This window comes from Antrostomus carolinensis, unplaced genomic scaffold, assembly GCF_000700745.2.
Source record: "Antrostomus carolinensis isolate BGI_N321 unplaced genomic scaffold, ASM70074v2 scaffold17073, whole genome shotgun sequence".
Taxonomy (NCBI): domain Eukaryota; kingdom Metazoa; phylum Chordata; class Aves; order Caprimulgiformes; family Caprimulgidae; genus Antrostomus; species Antrostomus carolinensis.
The window spans coordinates 12551-39351 of record NW_010307422.1 but is presented as its reverse complement, the minus strand read 5'-3'; the positions used below and the strand labels follow the sequence as shown (position 1 = coordinate 39351).

General features: G+C 36.8%; 1 protein-coding gene across 1 annotated transcript in view; it reads left to right on the top strand.

The window, feature by feature from the left end:
- The first annotated feature begins 6101 nt into the window (after positions 1-6101).
- Positions 6102-26801, top strand: part of NDUFAF2 (NADH:ubiquinone oxidoreductase complex assembly factor 2) — a 30352-nt gene continuing 9652 nt past the window's right edge. Inside the window, exons 1-3 of the mRNA XM_010165426.1 lie at positions 6102-6180; positions 14291-14380; positions 23475-23515. Coding sequence (XP_010163728.1) covers positions 6102-6180; positions 14291-14380; positions 23475-23515 — 210 coding nt within the window. The remainder of the gene's footprint in view (positions 6181-14290; positions 14381-23474; positions 23516-26801) is intronic.

The following is a 26801-nucleotide window of genomic DNA, read 5'->3' as shown; positions in this document are numbered from 1 at the left end:
CTTTCATCTCTGTATTAGAGATGTATGCATGTAACTCCCAATGCATAGCGAGGCGGCTGTATCCAGCAAGTTGTGTTCAGAAGCCTTTTCCTCAGTTGGTAGTCTGCATCTGTGTCATCCTGTGCTGCAGTTCTGTCATGTCTTGCAAGCTAAGGAAGGTCAACAAAATAAATTTTGAGGTCAGTAGGCACCTAAACGTTCCAGAAACTGTTAAGAGAGTTCTCTGTAACTGGGCAGTGCGGACTTGTGCTTTAGCATGGTGAGACACAAGTCATGTAGTATTGCTATCACTAAGGTTTCTTAGAATATGGAGACACTTAAGAATGAAAAAGCTTGTGTGATATCTTAATATAAAAACACAGGGATCACATATCTTAGCTGCTCAAACCAGAAAGAAATGAGTTCGATTTCTAATGAGATCAATTGAATAACTTTGCGATAATAAGAATCTCTCTGATTGTCATTCTTTCTGAAAGTTTACGTTTTAAATTGGTAAAGTGTAGCAAAATAACTATTTTTAATTTTACTTCTAAAAATTAAAATACGGTTTAGGAACCTACAAGTCTGACATACCTGGAGATGAAATTATTTGATTGTAGAGTTTGTTAAGTATCACAGCTTGTTCTTTCAGTGGTCATAAACTCCACGTATCAAACACTTGTATTATGGTTATTAGAAGCTATGCTGGTCTAAAGCGTGCTGTCCAAAGCCAGTTCTTCTTTTCTTTCGGTGGCACCATCATAAATGCTTTCACATAGAAGAAACCTTTGTATCTAGCCTTACTGGCTAGAATAGTTGTGCTTGGTGTCCTACCTTCTATTAATACAGCAAAGTACTCTAAAATCAATGGGCACACAGCTGAGTATTTAAATACTTGATGATTAGGTACTTACATACTGTGAAATATTTGCTGTTTAGTCTAAAATTTGCTTAGTTAAGGGGGGGGGGGGATTCTCTCTGACTTCCGCTTGGGCTCTCACTCTTCCAGGATTGTGGTTTCAGTTTGGGATTGTTGCTTCTCCGGGATCGTTATCTGTGAACGGGCTGGGTTTAGTCAGCAGGTGGTGGGCAGTTGCACTCTGTATCATTCATTTGTATATTTTATTACTGTTATCATTCTCTCTCCTATTCTAACATTAGGGTTTTTTAAGTTTTCTTATTCTATTTCTATTCTTATTTCTATTATTAAACTGTTCTTATCTCAACCTACAAGCCTCCTGATCCTTGCCCCCAGTCCTCTCCCCTCTCCCCTAGGGGTGAGGGGGAAGTGGGTGAACAACTGTTTTCCTCATGTTTAGGTTGGACCTCCTGGTTTCCAGTTTGTGACCATTGCCCCTTGTCCTGTCACTGGACACCACTGAGAAGAGTCTGGCCCCATCCTCCTGACACCTGCCCTTTAGATATTTATAAACACTGATGAAATCTCCCTCAACATCCTCTTCTCCAAGCTAAACAGAACCAGCTCTCTCAGCCTTTCTTCTTATGGTTGGTGCTCCAGTCCCCTAATCAACTTAGGAGCCCTGCACTGGACTCTCTTCCTGTTCTCTGGACTGCACTGGACTTCTGTTCCTTGACCTTCTTGAACTGGAGAGCCCAGAACTGGACACAATACTCCAGGTGAAGCCTCACCAGGGCAGAGTAGATGGGGACAACCTCCTTCAACCTGCTGGCCACACTTCTTTTCCTGCATGCCAGGATGCCAGTGGCCTTCTTGGCCGCGAGGGCATGTTGCTGGCTCATGGCCAGCCTGCTGTCCACCAGCAGTCCCAGGTCCTTTTCCCCAGAGCTGGTCTCCAACAGGTCAACCCCCAACCTGTACTGATAACATGGGGCTGTTCTTCCCCAGATGCAGTACTTTACACTTGCCCTTATTGAATTGCATTAGGTTTCTCTCTCTCCAACTCTCAAGCCTGTCCAGGTCTCACTGGATGGCAGCACGGCCTCCTGGTGTGTCAGCGACTCCTCCCAGCTTTGTATCATCAGCAAACTTGCTGAGGGTACACTCTGTCCCTTCACTAAGGTCATTGACAAATATATTGAGTAGGGCTGGACCCAGTACCCACCCCTGGGGAACACCACTAGCCACAGGCCTCCAACTAGACTCTGCCCCACTGGCCACAACTCTCTGAGCTCTGTCCTTCAGCCCATTCCCAATCCATCTCCACTGGCCAGTCAGCCAAACCAAACTTCTTAAGCTTGGCTGTGCAGATGCCATAGGAGACAGTGTCAAAAGCTTTGCTTAAGTCAAGGTAGACCACATCTACTGCCCACCCCTCATCTATCCAGCTAGTTGTACCATTGTAAAAGGCTATCAGATTGGTCAAGCATGACTTCCCCTTGGTTAATCCATGTTGACTGTTCCCAGTAACCCTCTTTTCCTCAATATGCTTTGAGAAGGTGCCAAGAACAAGCTGTTCCATCACCTTTCCAGGGATGGAGGTGAGGCTGACCAGCCTGTAGTTACCCAGGTCATCTTCTTGCCCTCAAAAGACAAGTTACTTTAGCTAACCTTCATTTTCTTCAGCACAGATGCACTCTTGTTTTCACTGTGGCTGAAATACATTAGCATTCTCCCCTATACTCTGCAATGAAAAGCAAACACAATAAAGTAGTAGTACTAGTATTCTTTAGTCCTTCAAGTGCTATGCACAGTATTAGCTGTAATTGTGTTCAGACTTTGTATAAAACTGACTTTTCTTTGCAAATCTCAAACCTGTAATCCTTTTGTGAAATTTATTAAAACTTACTAAAAAACAGAAACAGCATTAGCTCCTTGAGAGTGTATGTGCAGCTAGCTCTAATAATTCTGTTTATTCTTAAAAAGATGGAAATGGTAAATCAGCATTTGTAAGTGATTTATAATTGAAATATAATTAATCATCCAAACCAGACTGTAACACTACTGTGCTGGGTCATATTGCTTAATTGATGTTCTCCACAGCTGTAACTTTCTTTTCATTTAATTTAATTTACAATTCATACCCTTGCTGTCATTTGCCCATTTCTCTTCCTTGCATGACTGCCTTTTTGTTTATCTTCCCGCATTATGTTTTTATTTATAGAGTACAAGTTATTGTATACTTTCTATCTGCTTGCTAAATTCCCTTTAAACATGCTAAATCCCCATTTTAAGCTGTTTTTCATACATTTACAGAAATATTCGGTCCATCATCCCTGGATTTATTCACATTTTGACAGTAATTGCTATAAAACTGTTTCTTGAATCTGATAGACCAAAACGAACCAAAAGAACAGTTGGGAGAAAGCTTCTGCGTGCCAAAGCACTGAGCATCCATCACCTCTCCAAGGAAGTGGCATTTGTACTAGTATCATTTACACTTTTTTTTTTTATTATTTTTTCAAAAATAATGTAGTGTTGCATATTTCTGATGAGCTTATTGCAGATTCATTTACAAAACAGTGGTTCTCTGTAAAGGTGTAGTAACTGTTGGGCTTCATGCTGCTTTCATGAGGTGGAAGGCAGGAGGCGTTTCAGTGAGCAGGGAACAGGAACTGGTGTTGGTGCACCCTGCTGCCAGATGAAGGGAGCTCAGAATGACAGTGGTCATTTAGCAGAGGGTTTTTCAGCCTCTGTCCACTGAAGGAACTTGCTTCCTGGACAAACTGCAATAGAGGGTATTTTTATTTGGGTTAACCACCACAGTCTCAGATATAGCAGGTTTTCAAAATGCAAGTTTTGTGAAAACATATAAAAGCCAGGGGCTCTGATCCCTTAGGAAGTTATTGGTTCAGCATTTTCAGATTATTAAATTTGTCCCTCCCAAAAAAAAGTGCAAAACACAGAATGCCTTTCTTTCATATTTATGATACAGATGTAGGTGAATACATATTGACTGCTCAGCTGCTCATAATTGTTCATAACATTCTAATTTTATTAGAATAAACTGTGTAGCGTTAGAGAAACACGGTTGCAATGTCTCTTCTAACTAGCTTGAATGTCCTACAGTGACAAAAAATAATATATTAAAAAAGTCAAATTGCATACAGAGAAGAGTGAGAAACTGACCCCCAGAAATAAGAATGAGTATGTTTAAATTAATTTTGTCCTTACATTTAGAAAATGTTAATCTGTGCAATTCAAGTAGAGTACAGTTTTCACATACTTAGTAAGACGTGAAATGAGTGTCAAGGCAGACTTCTTCCCTAGAGGGCTTTCAAGCTGAACTCACAAGGGTACTTCCATAAGTTCAATAGTACCTCCTATTGCTTTTACTGTAAATAATACTGCTAAAAAGATAATGTGTGTTTAATTGTTAGAGGAGTATGCATAGTAAAACCTTAATAAGGTGTGGCTTTGCACTGTGGTCACCTAAACTAAGGATTTATGGTTAAACCTCTGCCATTTATCTTGTTCTGCCTGCATACTACTTTATCAGATAGCAAGTTATGAAGTGATCTTTTCTCACTGAGAATTGAGCCATATTTTCAGGATACCTCTTAGGTTTTTGAGGAAATACATGATGTACTGTGTCATACATGTATAGTGGTATTTTATAAAAACCAAATAAAATAATAGTTCATTTTTAAAATACAAAAGGAAAAAAGACCTATCACTGATTAATGGTTGTGTCGGTTTTCCTCTCTTTCCTTTCTCTTTGGCCTCATTAACAGAAGTTTTGCATGTATTAGTTTTTTGGGACTTGTACTTATCTTTTCAACACGCGAGTCAGAGTTCAGTAACAACTACCAGTTTGTCAGAGAGCATTTGCATGTATGTATAGAAACTCTGAAACCATCCTCTTAGTCATTAGCTGCCTGAGAAGCAGTTGTGAATAAAAACAACTTTGAGATGTTTCTGGACAAGTACCTGTTGAGAGACTTTTACTAGGACAGCTATTTGTAGTATATGTGGCTCTTGACCATTTCTTTAGGAATGACATACTCAAAATTAAATAATTGTAATAATCACTTTTTTGGTCTCTGTGACAGTAAAATATTTTTCAATATATATGAGCCCTGTATGCACACTGATTGCTAATCTTTTGTGAAATAATGGGCAAAAGCTGTAACAAATATTTAATACAGTTATTCAGACTTCAGGTTCTGCCTTCCTGTTCTTTTCCTTCTGCATTTACAATACATATTTTTGGTTTTCTTACAGGATTGACTTCCCAGTGTGTGGCATGGAGTGTTATGTTCTGTTTGCATATTGTAGATGTAATTGAGTTTGTATGCTTTTATCTGCTTACCCAGTTATAATGATTACAATGCAGTGAATTTGAGACTCATTTTACTTGCTGGTTTTGGCTAGAGCTAAGGGTTCAGGGATATTCATGGCGAGTGGTGAGGGGTGTTTATTATTTGTTCACTTATTTGGATGTAGAGAAGATACTGTAGAACATTTGGATCCAGAGAACTGTGTGGTTTCCTTGTCTTCTATTATATTTAAGGCTAGATTTAGCCTTACTGCTTGGAAGGAATTTCTGAGTCTCAAAACAAATATCCTGTTTTGTTTTATAATCCCTTTAGCCCTAAACTCACTGACAAAATAACTGTATACCAGAGAGAGAGGTTGTATCTTACTGCTAATCAACTATACTTCTTTGAGAACAGTGTGATTTTTTTTTCTTTCTTTTTTTTCTCCTTCAGCAACACAGGCTTTCAAGACAACAAACAGTATGTTTTGATCCTTATCCATAACCTAGATTTTTAAGGTATTGGCATATCTGTAATGGTTCCCATATCCTCAGGAACAATGATGGCATCCACATCCTCAAGAACAATGACATTAAAGATTATTTCTAACATAAAAGCATTTGCCAGATTTCTAGACAACTAAACATGGACTATGTAAACAATGAACAAACGCAACCCAGCATTCAATGTCAGCAGTAGCCATATTTTAATCAAATGATTTCTGCCACACCAGATCCAGTAAACTAACACCTCAATTGTTAGTTTAGATGCATCTATAGGAACTGGTGCCACATCATTGGTTTGGCATGTAGATCTTAACCCAGACCCCACAAGATGGCTTTTATAGATTTATACTGAAAAACTATCTGACCTACTATAATTTAGAGCCCTCTCAGCCTAAAGACTGTATTTTGGGACCATCTTGGGTCAGGTTCATGGGTGCTATGGGGAAGGATTTCAAAGCAGTATTCAACAACAATGGAAAGAATGTATGTAGTGTGACGTTAGACTGCCACACTGGTGGTAAGTGAAGCTTTTCTCCTTCTACATGCAGATGTTTCAATCAGATGTTTTACTAATTATGTCTTGGACTTGATGATCTTAAAGGATTTTTCCTACTAAAATTATTCTGTAATTCTATTCTGTGATTCACATCTGTCTGTATACCGAAAACATTATTTTCTACTAGCCTCTAAATTGTTGTGTTATATTCTCAATGCATTTTTATGTATGTGTGTATGTGCATGTATATGTATTTTAAAACTTTCCATCACTGAGGTGATTCCATTCAGAGATGGGTAAAGTGATGCTGGCACACACAGTGCATGGTTTGCACTGAGTATTTTGCAAAGTTGCAAAAGTTTCTGAGTGATCTGAACAGTGCCTTTTATTTTTTATTTTTTTTGTACAAATATTTAATATTTTCTCTATTTCTGGCTGTGGCTTGATATCATTAAACTTAATAGAAAACTCATTGACTTTTGTGTGTGTGTTTTGGCTTTATTTATCTTAAAAACACTGGATTGTTCTCTGTAGAACATGTGCAAGACCAAAGTAAAAAGTGATGTCTTCCATTAATGATTTGCTAGAATATTCTGCAGATTTTTTACAATATTTGTAAAACAGAAGTATATTATTTAAATAAAACATTTATTGTAAAGTTTTTTGAAAACTTGAGCTTTCCATAGCAAAAGTTGTTTTAATTTAGAAAAAATACTTGTTTATACTTAAGGAAACAGGTAAGAGACATTTAAATACAGCTGGCCATAATCCAGATAGAAATTGTTGAACTTTTTGCACTTGGAACAATCAGACAAAAATATGGTTTGAAATTTAGAGATAACAGTTTGAAAGTGAAAGTGGGACACCTGTATTTTAGTGTTTGGAATTTCTTGATTCCCTAATCATTAATTTAAAATTACGCCTGGGAGACTATTCCTGCTAACTTTTGCTTGAAGTTTGAATTGAGGAATGTTCTGAAGATCACCTTAAAGGACTTCGTTCTAAAATGTCCTAAGTTCTTTCTGTGAAGATGACTTTACTAACATTGATACGGTACTCTGTGGTTGGTCTTAGCAAACTGAATGGAGGGAGCAGTGTATTGAGAAAACACCTGATTTCAGTGTGGTCTACTGTTGTAAATTACCTTAGGAAAACAGTTAATGAAATGGTTACTAGCATTACTGTAACCTATATTACATGTAATGTTATTGTACTTTTTTTTTCCTCTGAAAGCATAATGAGGCAATGGGTCATAAACAATATGTTATGTGTATGCATATGTGTGTGTGTATACATTCAATATATCAATAACTGCATATATGCAATGGAGTGGTTAGGCAAAAATGTAATTAGTGTGAACAAATGACGTGCATAAGCATAGGCTTTTTGATTTAAAAGGAAAAAAAAATCTGCCATTTCTGTCAAACTGCAAAATTTTAATATGCATAACCGTTTTTAACTGCAAAATGGAATCAAGTTGCCCCCTGTACACTCTAGATGTCTGACAGCTGTTATACAAGTGGGTTGACTTTTCAGAGGACTGAGGGATAAGCTTGTTCTGTATTAAGCAAAGCACAAAATATATCCATCCAAAGAAGCTAACAGTGTCAGAATCATTCTGGTCAGCAGACAGAAGATACAAATTGGTGTACAAAAGCAGAATTAATCCATATAGGCGTGGTTACCCTGCATTATTACTTGGGTTGGGTTGGGGCAGGACTGAGTTGTTGCCTGTTCGGAAGGCACTGTTCTAAGTCGTTCTTGTTTATAGTATGGAAAATAGGCAGAATTTCTTGGTATAACAGGATAAGGTGTTTAATTTCCTTACAGTCATACATGACTACAGCAAGAATGATACTGAGCAGTTTTTCCTGTTACATATGCATGTGAATAATTTTCCTGCGCTAAGGAAATATTTTTCTCAGAAATAAAGAATTTTGCTCTTGTTTCAAGGAATGATATACAGTATTCCTTCTGGACATAGTTTCTTTGTGTTTTGTTTGCTTGCTGAGTACATTTACATTGTGATAGATCAATTGGTAGTTAGTAGGCCTTGTTTGCAAAAACTTTGTAGGTTAGCATATGCTTATAGGAAGGGCTTACAGGATGGCACTGAGAGTCACATGTGTTAAGTTGACATCCTGATTACCATTTGGGTCAAAATCAGGCTGACCACACTATAAGCCCATGTTGGTCACATTTACAAGAGAACTTCTCCAGAGGACCAAGAGTCCATCCTAGAGAAACTTTGGAGATGACTTATATACAGATCCCTTTTCCTAGGAAACTGACAGTGAATCCTGTCTCAATGGGGAAAGTCCTTGTCCATGGAAATGTCAGAGGAGAAGCAAAGTCTTTTGTGGCAGCATCAGATGTGCTGCTATTATGTTAATACTCATTTCTGCCAAAAGATAGGATGTTGGGACATGTCTCTGGCAAAGCTAGAACTCTCCTCATCTAAATCTGTGTTTAAACTACTTACACTGTAGGGGTTTTTTAAGGTACATTGTCCAGAGGCTGCAGTGAATGTATATGCTGTTTGGGGTTATGTTACCTGCTGGGGCTGAAATCTGGAAGACTGTCAGAGATAAGGTGGGAGAAATTATCAGAGCTTTGAATTTGCTGTGACTGGACTTTATGGGTTGAAAATAAACTCTCAAAACTATCTTGGCTCTCTTCAGCTCTGTTGCGGCTTGAGCCTACCCTTAATTTTTTTGTACCATGTCAAACCCATTGTTAGTGGGATACAAATAATATTTAATGAATTGTATTGTCAAAATCTGTTAATCAAGTGAATTAAACATGGCAAACTGTTTCCACTTTATTGGACATGAGTTATAAATGCTGTAGAAAATCAGAGCAAGGTAGGAACAATTATTTTGGTACACGGCATGGGATAGTGGGAACAGCAATTAATACAAAATAACAAATAATACTAAGATGGTATGGCTATGATGCTGGCATTGTCAAAGCATGATTTTTGATCCTGAGTGCCTGGTACTTATTCGGCACTTACCAAGTTTAATATTGCTTTCTCCTGCATCACTGTAAAACTGGAAGTCACTGATCCTGGTTCTTTTGAGGTTAATGGAAGTCAGAACCATAGAACAAAGCAGCCTATGGCCTTACTTGCTGTTCTTAAAAGTTGAAATGAGTTTCTAATATGATTTTTTTAAAGCATAAAGAGTTTTAGATGACTTCAAGATTATGAATTATTGGAGAAAATATAACTACATGAGTTAGTGATAGATGTTAGGTACTAATATTAAACTTTTTGGTTTTTATTTTAGACCACTGTATTGTTTTATTATATGAATAAATATAATGAACTATTGAAAGTTAGTAATTTGTGACTCAGCAAAAATTAATTTACATCATAGTAATCTAAATTTTGAAAAAATAAATTCAGAATTCTTTGGGAGAAAAGTATTATCTGAAAATATTGATGTCTTTCCTAAGGTGAAGTTTATTACTGCAGAAATACTGGAATTCTGACCATGAAGTAACATGAAGACAGTCACCAGTGAATAGAACCCTCATCTAAAAATCTATGCAAAGGAGGGATCTAGGCTTGCACAAATCAATGTTCACCTTTGAAAGGGTTGGTTTTCTCTTTCTTCACAACATTTTTTTTTCCCTCTCCTCCAATAGAGATAAGAACTTCTTATCTTGCTCTGAAGGTGATGGGCCACTCCTGCATCCTGTAGAGAATTAATCTACTTTGCCTTGCCTCTAGAGAACTATTTCTCTGCTTTGTAGGAAGAGCTACTGATAGTTCAGCTGCTTTTCTAACTTAAGTACTGCTTCATATTTAGCAAAAACTACAGTTTGTTGAGGTGTTACCAGATAAGAGGAAGGAAATGGGGTATCCATTCCATTGAGTTTTGTAAGATATTGCTGAAAAAAAAAATAAAAATATAAACCTTTGTTTCCAGTAGGTAAAGTTTATGTTGTGTTACTGATGATAGAATAATGTACTGTTAGTAAATTAAGTACAATATAATCTCTTCAAAGTATGCAGCACTTCAGTAAATAAGTATGTTTTAAAAATGCTTGTTTTGTCACAATCTGTACAGCAGTGCTGTACAACTGAAATCTAGTCCATTTGTCTTAAATTAGCAAAGACTGTGTATTCAGTCAGTGCATTTAAAAAAAAAATATATATTTTCTCTAAGTAATTAATAAAGTGTTCCTTCCATGGACTCTGACCATGCAGACAGTGCAAATCAGGAAGCCAGTGGAGTCCTAGTCCTGAGTTCTAATGAACATCTGACATTCATTCAATTTGAATGGGAATTGTGAATTGTTGCTGTAATGTAGTAGCTCCGTGCGTGCATGTGCATGAGGGGGTGATCCCGTTTCCATCTGCTGGCTGCAAAACTTACTGATATTTTCTCGTTGGCAGGGGCTTTTGCTTAGTTCAGGTACCAGAAATGTCCCATTTCTCCTCTTACAGATCATGTGTGCCGTAATTTGTTCTAGCTGTATACTTCAGACAAACTTGTTTGGAGGTTAACAGAGAAATCTTTCAAGTAACAGTTTTGTAAACAGTGAAAATCCATCTAGAGCCACTAGAGATCTTTAAAACAGTTTATATATATTATTTCAAGAATTTAATATGGGAAATATAATAATTTGTTTATAGAACAACACAAGTTTGTGATTATTCATTATTTAACTTTATTCTGATCTGGAAGGTTCTTCAATGAGGTTTTCTTGTAGCAGATTCAGTAGCTGCAGTGGAAACAAGTGGGATGTTTCATCTGTAGAAGGGCTTTTCCTTAGAAGAAACAGAAAAATTAAATTTTCATTTTATAACATCTGTGCATATCTACAGGTAACTGTGTATTTATTGGGGAAATATAACTTGTTTTCTAGGCTTCATAGTCTATAGATAGGGCTGTAGAGATTTAGAAAATAATTTATTAAGTCATTTGCTACTCCTTCACATTTAACGTACTATTTCCCTTGCTGGCTTTGGCCACCTTTTTCTCATGCTGGCAGGCTGACTAACTTCTGTTAAACAGGCTTTTTCCCCAGGCTTTTTTAACAGATTTGCTTCAGTCGTCACACATTGATTTTCAGATAGACTGGGACAGAAAGGCTTAGAGAAAATACGTACAGTAAGAAAGTATATAAATCTAAAATGTGTAAATACTGTATCACTTGTGAAAGATCTGTCCATTACTTAGATTTCGTGGCAGTTTTGCCTGCTTGTAACTCCTGCAAATCTTGGCTACTTCAGTGTTTTGTGTAAATGATGTTATAGCTGAGTATTCTATGTGAGTATTCTGTACATCTGTTAAATTCTTTTTGAAGTAATCTACTTTTTGTTTTATGAGTTATTGCTGGGTATTTTGTGGGTATATTGTGTTTTATATCGTCACAACTTGAAATATTAATGGTTCTTCTATGTTTCTAAGATCTAGTGGTCACATGAAAATTAGGTCAATTTTAAAGTTAAAACTGTAAATAGTGGTTCTTACATTGCTATTTGTAGTTGCTTCAGAGATATACACTCACAAGTGAAGTTTCTTGAGCTGCAGTAGCAAAGACCACAGTATTTATTTGAAAATGTGGGAATTAATCAATCAATATAAAGCAAAATAGGCAATATTTTTAGTATTAAAAAATACTTATCTAAACTGTAAAATGCTTTAATTTCTTCTAAAGAGACCTCACTGTGATCTTCAATAGAAAAGTCTATATAAATTATTTGTCAGTGGTGGTCTGCCAGAAGAAACTTAGGGAACAGTGCCAATGAGACACTTTAAGTTAATTAGTGTCATGTGTGTATCATAAATGCAGAGAGCCTTAAAAGCCACCAGCACTACTGTGTGATGATTCTTCAAAATAATTTTTTTTTTTTTAAATTATTTTGAGTTTGGCTCTACAGTGTGATTTGACTGTGGGATCTGGAGGATGAATTTTTTACATGTGTCTTATGAAAGCTTGAAGCAGAGTAAAAAGTGGTGCATTTTGTTAAAAGTAGATTAGTTAAAAATGTTTTGTTTGGGAATGCATAAAGATACAATGTTAATCACAAGTCGTGGTAGCAGGTAGAAAAATAGATTTTGTTGCTTTTGCTTATGTCGGTTTACTTGGACTATGCTACCTGTGTAGGACTCAAATTATGGACCTTTTTAAAGAACTTTTTAAAAGGTGCTGTGCTAACAGTAAAATCTAGTGACTTTTCAACAGTGGAGAAGAGTGTTAATTCTGAGGCTTATACAGGATCAGACAGATCTTCAGCTTTTTTGGAAATCTTCTGAATGGGAAGAAAGTAAATTCTGTTGTGGTTTTTTTTTTTCTTTGTAGAGAAAGGATTTAAGAAATGCAATTGTCCATGGTATTGTTGAAAGGAAATTATTTTAAAGCAAGTGTATGAACTACAGTATCTTCAGTGTGTAGGTGTAGTGGACTTACAAAACAAATCAGTATAAATCATGTATCTTTCAACACTGATTAAAAATATCTAATTTTGGAGATGATAGTATGCTACACTGTTGTCTTTGCCCAATGACAGATCTGAAATGGTAAAAATGTTGCATTGCTTAAAAGTAAAAATAAATATTTTAAAACTAAAGAAGGTATTTAGAAATGGAGTTGCAGTTTCTATACAACTTCTTATTTTACTGTACTATATACTTAATAAAAAAGCAATAATATGCAGTTTAGCTGTTAGCCAGAGATGGGTGAATTGTAACTCCTGACTGCTATCAGTTTTAAAATGACTTCATTGAAATACTTGTTGAAAGCATACTGAAGGAATGAACTGCATTAATCACATCATTATGAAAGAAAAATACTTTATGCAGGGGTTTTTTGCAGGTTTCTTTGTGTTTCCTCAAAATGTCAAATTTCACCATATCAGCCTCCGTATCAGAAAAAGCTGGAGGAAAAGGCTGGGCAATGCTTTTAGGTTTATTTTCCCTGTGAGGGATGGGGAACTTGCACAGTTCCAGTATCTGCTAACTTAAAAAGCAAATTAAAGTAGCATGATACCTGACATTCATTCTGCTTTGTGCTGCATCACTGGCTGAACCTTAATTCTCCCTCTTTGGCGTTAGCAGGATCTGTGGATGGGGTGTAGACCCTAATTCTCCACACTGGCTCTCCTTTCAGTACAAATGCATCCTATTGGAGAGTTGCCTACTGGTTTTTGGTTTTTAACATAGAAAATATTTAGTTTGCAAGCACATGTGAAAAGTCTCACGTGCACAGAGCAGTTGCCAGTGATTGAAGGCGATGTGGCCTGACCACTTGACAAAGATAACCGGTGACCTTTCAGTGCTCATTTTTGACTCAAGAACAGCATCAAGTTTCTGATCCCTCAGCAGCAATGGTATGGAAGATAGTCAAGTGAAGGGAAAAACAGTTTAAAGAAAATTGATTGACAGTTCTTCAGAGAAGCATTCTCAAACAGAGGGATACACTAATGTGGATAACTTAGGTTGAAATATATTTGTCATTAATAATCCAAGTCAGCTGTAGAACATGCAAGCTTTTGTTAAAGTTACTGAAACATGTAGCATTTCAAATTGACATCTAGATTAGGGCTGAAAGAGTTGGGGCTGTTCAGCCTGAAAAAGAGAAGGCTCCGGGGAGATCTTATAGTGGCCTTCCAGTACCTGAAGGGGGCCTACAAGAAAGCTGGGGAGGGACTTTTCATAAGGGCTACTAATGACAAGACAAGGGGAAATGGGTTTAAACTGGAAGAGGGCAGGTTTAGATTAGATATTAGGAAGAAGTTCTTTACTGTAAGGGTGGTGAGACACTGGAACAGGTTGCCCAAGGAAGTTGTTGATGCCCCCTCCCTGGAAGTGTTCAAGGCCAGGTTGGATGAGGCTTTGAGCAACCTCATCTAGTGTAAGGTGTCCCTGCTGATGGCAGGGGGGTTAGAACCAGATGATCTTTGAGGTCCCTTCCAACCCAAACCATTGTATGATTCTATGGTTTTCGCATTATTTTAATCCTTCAATTTTGTCCTGTAGACATATTTGCACTTCTGTGAATTAAGTACAGTTCTTTCAAAACAATAAAATAATCAGCAATTTAAATATTATATAAAAATATATTTAAGTGCCTTTTTTCTTTTTTATTTCTTTTCTTTTTTTTTTTTTTTCTATAGGGCAGATTATACCAGAAAGAAGATTTGTAGAAGCAATAAATCGTCAAGCATATCAGTATGAAATGGGTGACTTTCCAACAGAATGGGAAGGTAAATCCTGAATATTTTGTTTTTATTTCAAGAAATTTTGCCATTGAATGTAGAGGCATTATTTTTAATGGAAGGCCTGACTGTGTGAATAGGTTGTCTGTTATCTTTCATTTTGAGTAATGCAGGCTTTTGTTTAACAGTATAGCTATTACCTGAAAGTAACCCCTTTACAAATAGGACAAATTAAGTTTAGGAAATCAGTACTTAATAAAAATGTAAATAAAGCCTGTATGATCATGACTTTCTCCTATTAATGTGAAAATACTTATGCCTGAGGGGGATCTGATAGAATAACTAAAACTAAATATGTTAAACTTCCTAATTATGCCTTCACTGCAGTGTTAATTTGTATGTCAGTTGAATTATTGGTGGCACAGTGGTGGGCCTTTTATTTTTTTTTTTTTCAATAGTGGTATTTGGTTTCCTATACTCTTCCTTGCACAATCTTGTAGGAAGTTGGCAAACTGTTAATAATTACCTATTTTTTCCCACTGCTACTAATGAAAATGTCTGAAAATTTGGGAAATAATAAAGAATTAAAGGAGGTTAGAGAAATTCCTTAGGATTAGCTGAGCAGCCCCTGGGGAAAGAGAGAAAGCAGAGAGGGAGTATGTTGGTCCTTGAGAATGTAGGACCTTGAGCCAAGTGTGGGGTTAAACATGGCTTAATACCCAGGATGCTCTAGCATAATCGAGGAACCCCTGAAATAGTACATAGAGTCTATCCATCATTCAGCATGCTTTTTAGGGAGAGTAATATCCAGGCATCTCCCTGAAGCTGGCAGGCTTAAAGCAAAAAAACTTTAGTTAAGCAGTATGTAGTTAAACTATGGAATTTCTTGTCATTTAATATTCTGCTTGCTGGAAGTTTACATGAGTTCAAAAAGGAATTAAAATAATTAATGGAAGAAAAATCCTCATACACAGACGTTATTGTGGGTTAATTTGTCAGTGAGTTGCAAATTAATGGAGGCTACAGTGTGTTTTGAGGAAATATTACAATATACTTGCTTTATCTCATTTTCGTTCCTTTGCACTAACTGTTGACCCCTGAGGGAGATGATGCCGGTCTATGAAAAGACTTTGGTCCCATTATATCCCTTCATGGAGTCAGCAGAGAAATGTCAAATGTTCCCATCTTGCACTTTATCATTGTCATTACACTGATTCCTACGATTTTTTTGATGATCAACTCAAACACCTTAAAGGTGTTTCAACCCAATTAGCAGCATTTGCGAACTGTGGTGAAACCACAGTGTCAACAGCTTCTGTCTTCTACTGCCACAGTACCCATAGTTGGCTGGCAAGTCTTAATTTGGTTGCTTCTCATTCTTTATCGGTCCGAGATAGAATCATAGAATCGTTTTGATTGGAAAAGACCTTTAAGATCATTGAGTCCAGCCATTAACCTAGCTCTGACAAGTCAGCCACTGAACCACGTCCCTAAGCACTGCATCTACATGTCTTTTAAATACCTCCAGGAGTGGTAACTCCACCACTTTCTTCGACAGCCTGTTCCAATGTTTGACAACACTTTTGGTGAAGAAATTTTTCCTAATATCCAGTCTAAACCTCCCCTGGTTTCCTCATGTCCTATTGCTTGTTACTTAGGAGAAGAGACTGACTCCCATCTCGCTACAGCCTCCTTTCAGGTAGTTGCAGAGTGGTAAGTTCTCACCTCAGCCTCCTTTTCTCCTGGTTAAACAATCCCAGTTCCCTCAGCCACTCCTCATAAGGCTTGTGCTCTAGACTTTTCACCAGCTTCGTTGACATTCAGGAGATAGCCATCTTCTGAAGCAGAGCAGCAGCCTTGTAGGCTTATCCTTACTAAATCATCTGGTGCTTGAATGGATATCTACCATCTACCAACTTTCTGAAGGCCTGTTTCCCCATCCAAAAGTTCTCCAGCCATTGCTGGTCATCTTTGGTCTGTTTGACTGTCATGCAATCACTCTGCACCACAAACGTTGATAAGCATATGTAATACCTCAGGTAACTGCTCTGCTGTGAATGAATTCTCATCTAAGACCTGCTGCTGCCTTTTGAGAGTCAGAAAATGCAATCCACTAGTCTCTTCCTGCACTTGGTTGGAATTAACAGGAAACAACATGGACAATCAGACTGTCTCAGATGGATGTGAGCTAATCACCCTTTCATAAAGAGTCTCTTAGACCGATTCAACCAACTTGCTGTATGAACCTGTTCCTTAGGACTTCTGGAATCAGTGTAGCACTAATAAGCCAGCACTCTATCTCTCTTCAGAAACCTTAGCACAAATCCATGTGATTTGACAGTGTCAAGTACAGCTGTTTGGAAGGATGCTTTTGGCAAGCAACAATACAGGGACCCTGGAATCAAGGGTCAGGTGCCCTACAGTATGGACTTGCCTAAAAAGTTGCAGCTGGCGGGCCTGAGGTGCACTTTTGCAAGTCAAGGCATCTCATTCAGGTTTGTTTTAAAGACATGACAATTGGCCAGTCCCATTTTTATGAGCTGCATTTACACTTTTAACATTTAACTTCCTCATCTTTGTAACTGCATTTTTTTCCTTTGTGATTTTTTGTCAGCACCAAATAGAAAGAATTCACAGAGAACAGGAAAATCTACAGTATGCAGATAGGTAACTGTTTTCCTCTTAAGTACTGAATTTCTCTAGAAACAGAAAGAAAAGATACACATATCTGTTTTTCTCCTGTGCATTCCTTAAGCAGAATGGGTGTGTAGTGCATGTTTCTGATAAAGTGTGGGAATTACACAAAAAAAGGCTAACCTGTAAGTTTTTTAAACATTGCAAACAGTTTTGTGGAAGTGTAGCATAACCTTAAGAAGCCCAAACTGGTGCTTTTTCTGTAGGTATAGAGGCTGTTGAGGGAACTGTTGTGCCTCTGCTGTATATTGAGGTGAGAATTAGGGATGTGGAATACTCTGAAGTTCAGTTCATCACTACTTCTTTTCTACCTCCTGTAAAATGAAAAATTCTTAGCGAGTAAGAAATGTGAAAGAATTGAAAGAGTGGAGAATTCAAATGATACTAGAGAAGCCCCTTACATGAGTGAGAACAGTTTGGTACAAGGTTTTTAGGCTGTCATTGCTGAAAGGTTCATTAAATTCTATCCCTATTTTTTTCCTTTTCAGGATTGGTCTAGAAGTTTTCCAGGCCCACAAGACATGTGCTGAACTTTCACTCTGTATCTTCTGTCCAGACTCTTGAAAATTTCCCAATGCATTCTTTCTGTGGGTGTTCACATTATTATTCATGCTATTGTGGATGCTGATCATTCCAGCAAATAGCCTGAGAATTTGCAGAAGGATTTCTAAAATACTTGCTGTTTTCTCTAAAAAGTAAAAGGTTAATATAAGGTTAGAAGGCTGTATAGTACTTCCTACTTCTGTTTTTTCTTTACTCTTGGAAATTTTTTTTATTTTTAGTGTTCTAAATCCTCTCTGCTGGGCATATACTTACATCTCCAGGGGCCTCCTCTCCTACTCCTGTGTATGCACTTTGACATCTGCAGCCTCTCCGCTTCAGTTTGGCTGGTTTCCGCAATAGAGTCTCCTTGCCTAGCCTTCTCAGGCTTTTCGCTTTAAGGACTGTGCTAAAGTTTCTGTTGCCTTCTTTCCTCTCCTTTTTCTTGGGTTCTGCAGAGAGCTGCTTTCACCTGTGCTGTCTTTGTTCTACCAGGACTGTTTTTTCACTTGTAGATGATCCTTAATGGCCACCTGAGTTAAAAACAGTCATCCCAGCACCCTTTCCCTCTCCTTTTTTTACATCACACAGTGTGACTAGAAAAGAAACCTCTTGGCACTGTGTTTATCAAGTTATGAACATGTAATGAGGTAACCGACACCGAGTAGAAAGCTATAAAACAAGCAGATAAACCAATCATCCAGATTACAGACTCAACCTGTGCGAGCTGTTCCTTGGACTCCAGGGAGGATGTCTATGTATTATTCCTAAATTTACTGAATACAGGGATGAGAGCTTGCTCCTGAAGGGTTTGCCTGTTAGTTTTTAGGGCTCCACAGGTTTAAATTTCCTAAATTCTCAAACCTGTGAGTTTTATAAAAATTCTGAATGTCCATTAAAGGCTTTTGTAAAACTGAAACATGCTCAATATTAATAGAAACATAATCCCTTGTGTTCTCCTTAGTCTTAGTGTTAGCTATCAGAAAATTAAGTCGATTTTTTCATTTTAAAAATCTGAAACTGTGTTTCCTTTTGTACTATCATTTTGATTTTAGAATATAATACAGATGCACAATACAAATACTACCTGGGTTTTTTTAGGTGAAGCCTCTTATATTTTACTACAAAGTGGGAGTGCATATTTTTTCCTAGGCAATATGGGTGCACACAACTGATAACCTTTCTGTAATGTTAGTTCTGAATGTTCATCTACTGTAGAATGTGTAATTTACTTCCTCAGGACATGTCAATAGTGCTCCTGAGAGGAGATCAGTAATTTTACATACCTAGAGAGATTCATAAGATTGTATGCTTCATGCAGCATTTTATTGCCTATCTACTCCTAGTATTTTTTTTTCTTCTTTCTTGGTAACATTTAGTGATTAATGGGGGAGTCTTGCATGCTCACTTTTACGCTCATTACAGTGCATTATGTTCCAGTAGGAGTCTTAAAGTTCAATGATAATCTCATACATGCTAATAAGAATGCAAATGAGTGCTGATGAAAGAATTTGAGAGTCTCAAGTGTCCAGCTATCTGTTGAAATTCCTTTTAGACAAAAGTAGCATTACAGTGAGTACCGAATGCAGGAAGTGCCATTCAGATAAAATTAGAAGCAGCAGCATAATTAGTTTCAAATGGAGGCAATAGTTCATTTTGCCAAAGCTTTGCGGGGCAGGAAATCATGTTCTGGTTGGACTTAGTACATACGTGTTACCTTCTCCACTTTACCAGATTTAAAATGTCTTGGATGACATTGGTGAGGGCATTTTGTTTTTGTAGGGAACTGGAGTGTTCATGTGGAAATCTTTTCAAGCAATAACTGTCACTGGACACTTTTTATTTAAGTGTATGCATGTGTGCATAATGATATTCAATTAATACATAATAAAGCACCAACCTACCTTGTTTACATCAACAAATATTTAACTATGGTATAAATCTGTCCGTTAATTTAAACCTGCATTGATGAAAAGTATAATGGAGAACACAAAGAAAGGCAGGAAAGCTAAACTGTATACACTGACTATATTTTTCAAAGATAATGCAAAATGTTTTAATTTGGAGATATAATTTCCTTGGACTTTGTTAAAATTAGTGCTAACTCAATAGTAAATCACTAGTTATATTTTTGCATACATTCATTCTTCCTTTAATTGTAACCATTAATTTCTCTTATGCTTGAGTTATGCACTGGTTTTTTGAACTTTGTGTTGGATGGTCAAAATATTGTTGATACATTAGAAAAAATTGGGAGGCTTTTTGAATTTTTTTATCTTAAAAAAATAAAAAAAAAAAGAAAACTGGTGGAAATAAAATGCATTAGAGTCTTCCCATTTTTCTCTCCAAAGACTGAGGAGTGGTCAGGTGAATTACTAGAAAAATGTATAGCTTTTGAAAGACTGGTAAAACTGTTAGATGCTAAAGTACAATATGCTAAAATATACTCAATTCAGATGATGTTTTCGTTGCTTTTATCTTGTTATGTATCTTGAGCTGTGCTTTACTTCGAATATTTCAGAACTGGATTTGCACAGAGGGAATATTATATATTAAATCTAACTAACTTAATCTGTAGCTATAAAGATACTGTAGTAAATTTTGTTAGTGTATTTCTCCCTCAGCTACATAGCAGTGAAGGAATCTTTCATTAAGTAGTTATTTTCTAATACAGCTCATTAGAGTTGTTAAAATGAGTTTACCTGTACTTGTTTAGAAAATAGTATCAAATTTTTGTGTCAGCAAGTTTTATTTAGGGTTAAACTGAAAAAGATTTGTAGTTCTAACATTTTTTAGGTAGAAGGAAGTTTGATAGCTCCTGTAAAACCATGCATTCAAATGCTTGTCGTAGCTGGAAAGAAAAATAGCACAATGTGTAACTGTGTGCGTTATTTTTGTATTTAAACAGATACAGTCAGATAATGGAATGTTTGATGTGAGAAATATTCCGACATTAAGGATTGTTTTGTTGCTTTTTAAGTGTTGGTACTAATTGAGATCTACTAATGAACAAAAATGTGTTGTGTAATGTTCCTTGCTTCACAGCTTCTATTCGCAGGACGTGTCATTGTGTTACCCTTCACTGTTCTGTCTGTCGCTTGTTAAACTGAGGCAGATAATTAAATGATAAAATCTTTTAATAGAAGTATTCCATTCATCTGAAAATCATTAATCAAATAACTGCCTGGAAGTCCTGTCTGCTATTGAAAGAAAATCTATTGTATCTGTATTTCAGCAGTAGTTTCTAAGTGCAGCCTAATCTTCGTAGGATTTCAAATTTTAAGACTTTTTCTTAAAGAGTCACTAATTGTAAATGCAGCTGATGTTTTAGGAAAATACTGTTTTTTTTTCAAAAAAATTAAGCCATTTTTAGGTGCAGAGAGCTGTGGAATTGAAACCAGTGGTACTGTATTTCCATGTGACAGAAGCAAGGAAGGCATGGCAAGTCAGAAAATGATACTTTTTTGAGAGTAATCCCTTAAATTTTGAAGGTTTAAAACTATTTTTTACGAAACATTTTAAACTACTATTTCTTCCTTGGAATTGAAACCAGTGGTACTGTATTTCCACGTGACAGAAGCAAGGAAGGCATGGCAAGGCAGAAAATGATACTTTTTTGAGAGTAATCCCTTAAATTTTGAAGGTTTAAAACTATTTTTTACGAAACATTTTAAACTACTATTTCTTCCTTTTCTTTCCAGCTGTATCTTTTATTGATTAGTGTCTAGTATACATACTTCACTTTGCCTGATATCTCTACCATTTTCTTGCTTTTCTGGATGATGTTGGGAGTGTTGCGAAGTACAGACAAAGGTGACCTCTGCCAGGAGGAAAGGCCTGTGTGCTATGGTTTCTCTGATACCATTGTTAGTCCTTTTACAAAGACTGTCTGTAAGGCTTCCAGCTGAGAAGTGCCGGTCTCAGTCATGCCAGTTTATTCTCTGATCTTGACAGATTTTGCATTTGGAAATTCTCATAAAATTTAAAAGTTTGAAAGTGTCCATGCAAAACGTTTTCTAGTTCTGTAGTAGTAATAGAAAGTCATTCAGTTGTATTTTTGTATCTTAACGGACTGCTTTTCTTTCCACTAACTTGAAACTTTTGCAGAAAGGGTGACATTGACTGTTCAGTGCTCAGTCACTTTTCCACGATGGCAAGTTTGGGTCTAATCTTTATTGGGACTAAATGACCTTTTAGAAGAGCTGGCAGGGAGTGCTTTTAAGAAAAGATGTTTGAGAATGGTGTTTAAAAGAACACATCTTCAGAAAGTGTCATCTGATAGATAAGAACCAAAACTAATACCCTGCTTCATATCATTACAGATATATTACCATTAACCTTGAGCTAAGGATGTTGGCCATGCCATCATGGCTGACTTCCAAGCTATGTAATGCCATTTTGCCTCCCTTAATTCGTTCTTACATTAATTGGAAACTATTCCTGTTAAAACCAGTTTCATAATGTTGCTGAAGCAGAGTGTTTACTGTTTTACCCTATATGTAACTGCGTTTTCAGTAGTGACGTAACATTATGACTCTGTGCAGCTTTTCGTGTTTTGGACTTGCTGTTTGACTAGTTCTCCTCAAAATACAGCACAGGTGGTATTAGTAGGTTAAAATTTGGAATAATTCCTTCTTAAAGCATTTCTGAAACTTTATAGACAGCCACCGGTCAGACCAGGAGTTTGACTGAGTGATAATGAAAATGTCTTTTTTGCTCAAATTTTCAAGCACAGTAACTAAAGTCTTAATTAGCCAAATGAACATACAAAAGAGCATATTGCCATATCTTGGCACTAGGAACTGGCTTTCCTTATGTCTATCCTTCTATTCACTACTGGCTACTTGCATTCTGCTACTTATTCGTTTGAAAAATATGAGCAGAAAAGACAATTGTCTAGAAAATATACGACCGGGTACCTACCAATTGGGCTGATTGAAAAGGCATGAAAAAATGCTGCAGTAGTGGTATTTTTAAAGAGTGATGGATATTGCCTTGTCCACAGTCAGGTAATTGGTTTCTATAAGTAATGCCTGTATTAGTTGGAGCTATCTCTAATAATTCATCGACTGAATTACGCAAGACCTGACAGAGTGCCACTTCTCTCTCTGCCGTGGGGTCCTGTTGGATTGTTACCTCCAGTCAGTCCCGCGCTAACCATCAGTGTCTGTAGAGTGGGAGTGGGGTGTAAGGCCATTGGCTTTGTACATCATGGAGAACCTGAGCCACAGGACAATTATCATGGCCACTGCTTTCATTCCTCCGCTCTTTTCCGGCATGAATTGAGAGTGATGGAAAGAGCCTTCGCACCGTTACAGCCCCACCCCCCCGATGCAGTGAGTAATCCCACACAGCCACAGGACATGGTGCAGTCAGGGCTCTGCAGCCGCTTCATCAGGTTTGGGGCTGTATCTTGCATCCCTGTAAAGGAATTCTAGCTGGCACTAACATAAATATGTTTCTGGCTTTAACAATGCCTGAGGCGTATACAGGAGTCCTTCTTCTACAGAGTGATCTAAAGCATTTCCTACTTTTCAGCAGTCACGTCATTTTTTCAGGGTGAAGCTCAGCCCTGTATAGCAAGCTCAACAGCAGGCCTGGGCCATGAGCCCTGCTTTCTAAGCCCTGTTTTGGCATCCAGGATGGTATGTAAACTGTGCCCAAGCTCTCCTTACAGAGGTGATTTATTTTTTTTTCCCCTTCCTTCTGTGAAGACTCAGAGTATTGACACGGGAAATAACATCTTGGATCTTTATATTTTAGGAAATGATATGGCTTGCCAGGTTGTGGCAAATTCTGTTGTAATTTTTTACATAAACGTTTGCTTTCTGTTACAAATGCATTGCAATTTTGCATTTTAATACTGTGATCTTTGAAATAATCAATTTGATTTTTATTTCTTTTGCAGCATGGATAAGGAAAAAAAGGAATGATCCACCCACCATAGAGGTGAGAGAGATTAAGGCTCTTGAAATTTTCAATTGTTGTAATTAAAATACAATAATTAGTTTATAGCGGACTCATCTTTTTAGTAATTTGTCACATTTGTGGGAGAACACACAGTATGTTGTTTGTTGTTAGTATGTTGTTTGTCTGACTGATGAAATTATACACAAACTAGATACCTAACACTTAAAAAAAGAGAAAAACAAATGGAAATATAAACTCTAATGTAGTTGTGCTTTTATCTACATGAATTCTTTAAGATAATCTACATAGATTCTTTAAGATAATCATAGTCAGTCAAGATTTTAATTAAATGAATTCAGATATTACTGCTATGAATTTTAAAATAGGTCCTGTATGGATGGATGCAAGATTTTTTCCATGGATGTTGACATTAAAATGCAGGTTTCAAATCCAGTTGCCAGTGGATTCACCAGTACAGGAAAACAAATTGCACTAACATTTTGCAGTGCTAATGAGGTGAAGGACTTGCAGCCATGGGGTTTTTTTTCAGTAAGGGGTTTCTAATGGAACGAAGCAGGGAAATATCCCACAGTCTTTTGTGCTGGTGAGTTTGTAAAGGGTGGAACGAGTTTGGCTGTTGATCTGTGTATACAGACATATGCACATACACTGCTTGCTCTGGATTTGTATTACAAGTTGCGAGGGACTAGCTAGGAGTGAGTTAGTAGATGAGGATGGTTTGCTACAGAAGATGCGAACTGACACCCACCGAGGCAGATTCCTACTTGACTTGCATCAGTAGGAATAACTGTGTCACATTCAGCAAAGCTGTGTTGGCAGCCAGTAAAGTTTATGTAGGTAAAACACTAAAGCAAATCAGTCCTACAAAGAAGGACCAAACAGTATTCTATATGTACTTCACTAGTATAATTATACTTATAATGAAGTTATGGTATAAGGGTTGGTGGTACATCAGTTTCAAATCAGGAGAAAAGTAGTCTCTCTTGAGACTAGACTATTTCTGAAAAAGGATGCAAAGCCCACAGATTTTGCGTTTTTGCTTTAATGACATTTTACTATCAACATCATATTGCAGTACCACAAAACAGCATTACAGTTCCTGAAGCATAAAATTCTGGAGCTGTGCCTATGTTCCTACCTTTGTGGTCTGTAATACCACTTTTTTGGATAGTTTTCCTTTTTTTTCCGTCCTTTGCCCATTGCCTTTTTTTTTTTTAATATCAAACTATATACACTACACTTCATTTATTTCTGTTCCTCTTCTCTGCTCTGTTTGCCTATCATCCTCCTTTAGTATTTTATCTTACTGATAGCACTGATGACCACATTTTGGGAACCAATGGTTTGATGAATACTGTAGGCCAACAAAATGTCATTCATAATCATCATGACGTGTCTTACTTAAGTGAGAATTAATGTGAGTTGTCCTTCCTTACACTGGTCAAGGTAGCTGGGTCATTGACACCAGCTAGGCCTGTTAGTGGTGTTCTTGATAATGTTTTGGGTTCACGCCATTCTTTCTTCCAAAAACACCTAGCTGATCTTTTTTTGTTTCCATTATAAGGCTTTCATTTTCTCACAGAAGAAATTGCTTTACATCTCTCTCTCTTTAGATTTTTTTTGGTTTTATGGAAGAATAGTCCAGTGGCTTCACAAGACAACTTGTTCAGTGTCAAGTGTTTCACTTACTTAACGGTTTCCTTCCTCCCTGTGTCCCCACCATGTTTTCCCCATTTTTGGAGGAAGTCACTTGGATTTCTGTGTGTAGTCATAACCCAAGAATGCTTTTCATTGCTTTGGTTATTTCTAATCTGACCAGTAACATAAGGCATGTTAGTGGTTGGAAGCCTTGGGTTTTTGAAGCCAGCTTCTGGAAGACTGGAAACAGTTGGCTGCCTTTTGATTTTATTACAGCTTGAAATATGCCAAGTCTCATTCTCAATTCAGTTATTATGAGGGTGATAACTCTGCAAATGAATGCAGATCAAGTGTTTTCTTATCTTGCACTTAAACATATTCTGTTCCTATGGTAATCAGGGAGTCCATATGAATAGAGAATTTTGGATCATGTCTGCACCCAGTGTAAGCATGCATGTATGTATACATATACACATAATATTTCATAACAGGTGAGCATCTGAGCTTGTGTATGTATATTTACGCATTACTATAGCGTTCTGTCGTCTGTCCCTTTATATATATTGTGTACGGTCATATATGGTTGGCTGAGGAAAATTTGTCATTACCTTTATTCCTGTGCAGCTGTAAGTTATATTTTAAACAATTTAACAAGTGATGAATAATTAAGTAGGCTATTGCATTTCTTTTTTATGTATATAGGAAACTAGATGTATGTAGCATGTTTTTGGGCAAATAGGAAATGTATCCTTGTTTAGAGAGCTTATGGTTTTAAATTAATAAAAATGTTTTAAAGGCTACAAATATTAGAAATTTTTTAGTCAAATGCTATTTTGTGGAAGCAGATTTAATAATTTATCACATTACATGCAAATTAGTTTACCTGATAAGCATGAATATTGTCAGAATTTATTAACAAAAGTTGTCTTGGGATATAGCAGTTGCTTTATAGGAATAATGTTCCATCCATGCAAATTATTTCTTTAAGAGATTATTCCCTTCCATTCTTTGAGCCAGAGTCCACTTTCAGTATGGCTCATTAACTACATCGTAAGGTAAATGTAAACATGCTGTCTTGCATACACTCCTACCTCCTGGTTTTCCTTCTGGCTACAGTTTTCACCCCTGATTTAAAATATAGCATCTTGATATTTCGGCTTTTTCACATCTCTGTTGCAAAGCAAAGAAAAAAATGCTCTTGGGAGGCAGGAGAAAAATCCTTCTCTTCAGTTTTTTGGGCTTAAGTTGCTATTCCACCACAAAAGTGGGACTCACCAAATTTAAAGATGTTAAACAATATAACACATATATGACCACTGTGGGTATGTCTCTCTTTTTATGTACCTTCCTGAATTTCAAAGTTCTGCTGATGGTAACTTCTTGAGACCTCTCAGCACTTTGTTGATAGGCAACTTTGCATGGTGTTCACAAGCTTTGCTGCATTCTACATATCCTGTTTTCATTCTGGGTCCCATTCTCTTTAAAAAAGACAAAGCTTTATTTAAAATTTGAGATAGCATTATGTAAATATATTAAAAATACTATTTAAAGAAACTTATTTTCTGTTGGTGCAGCTCCTAATTGAGGTAGTAGCTGGATGCATAAGATACTTGTAAGATTTTGTTATGATGCCTGTTTCAGTGGAGTATCTGCCTCTCTGTCTCTC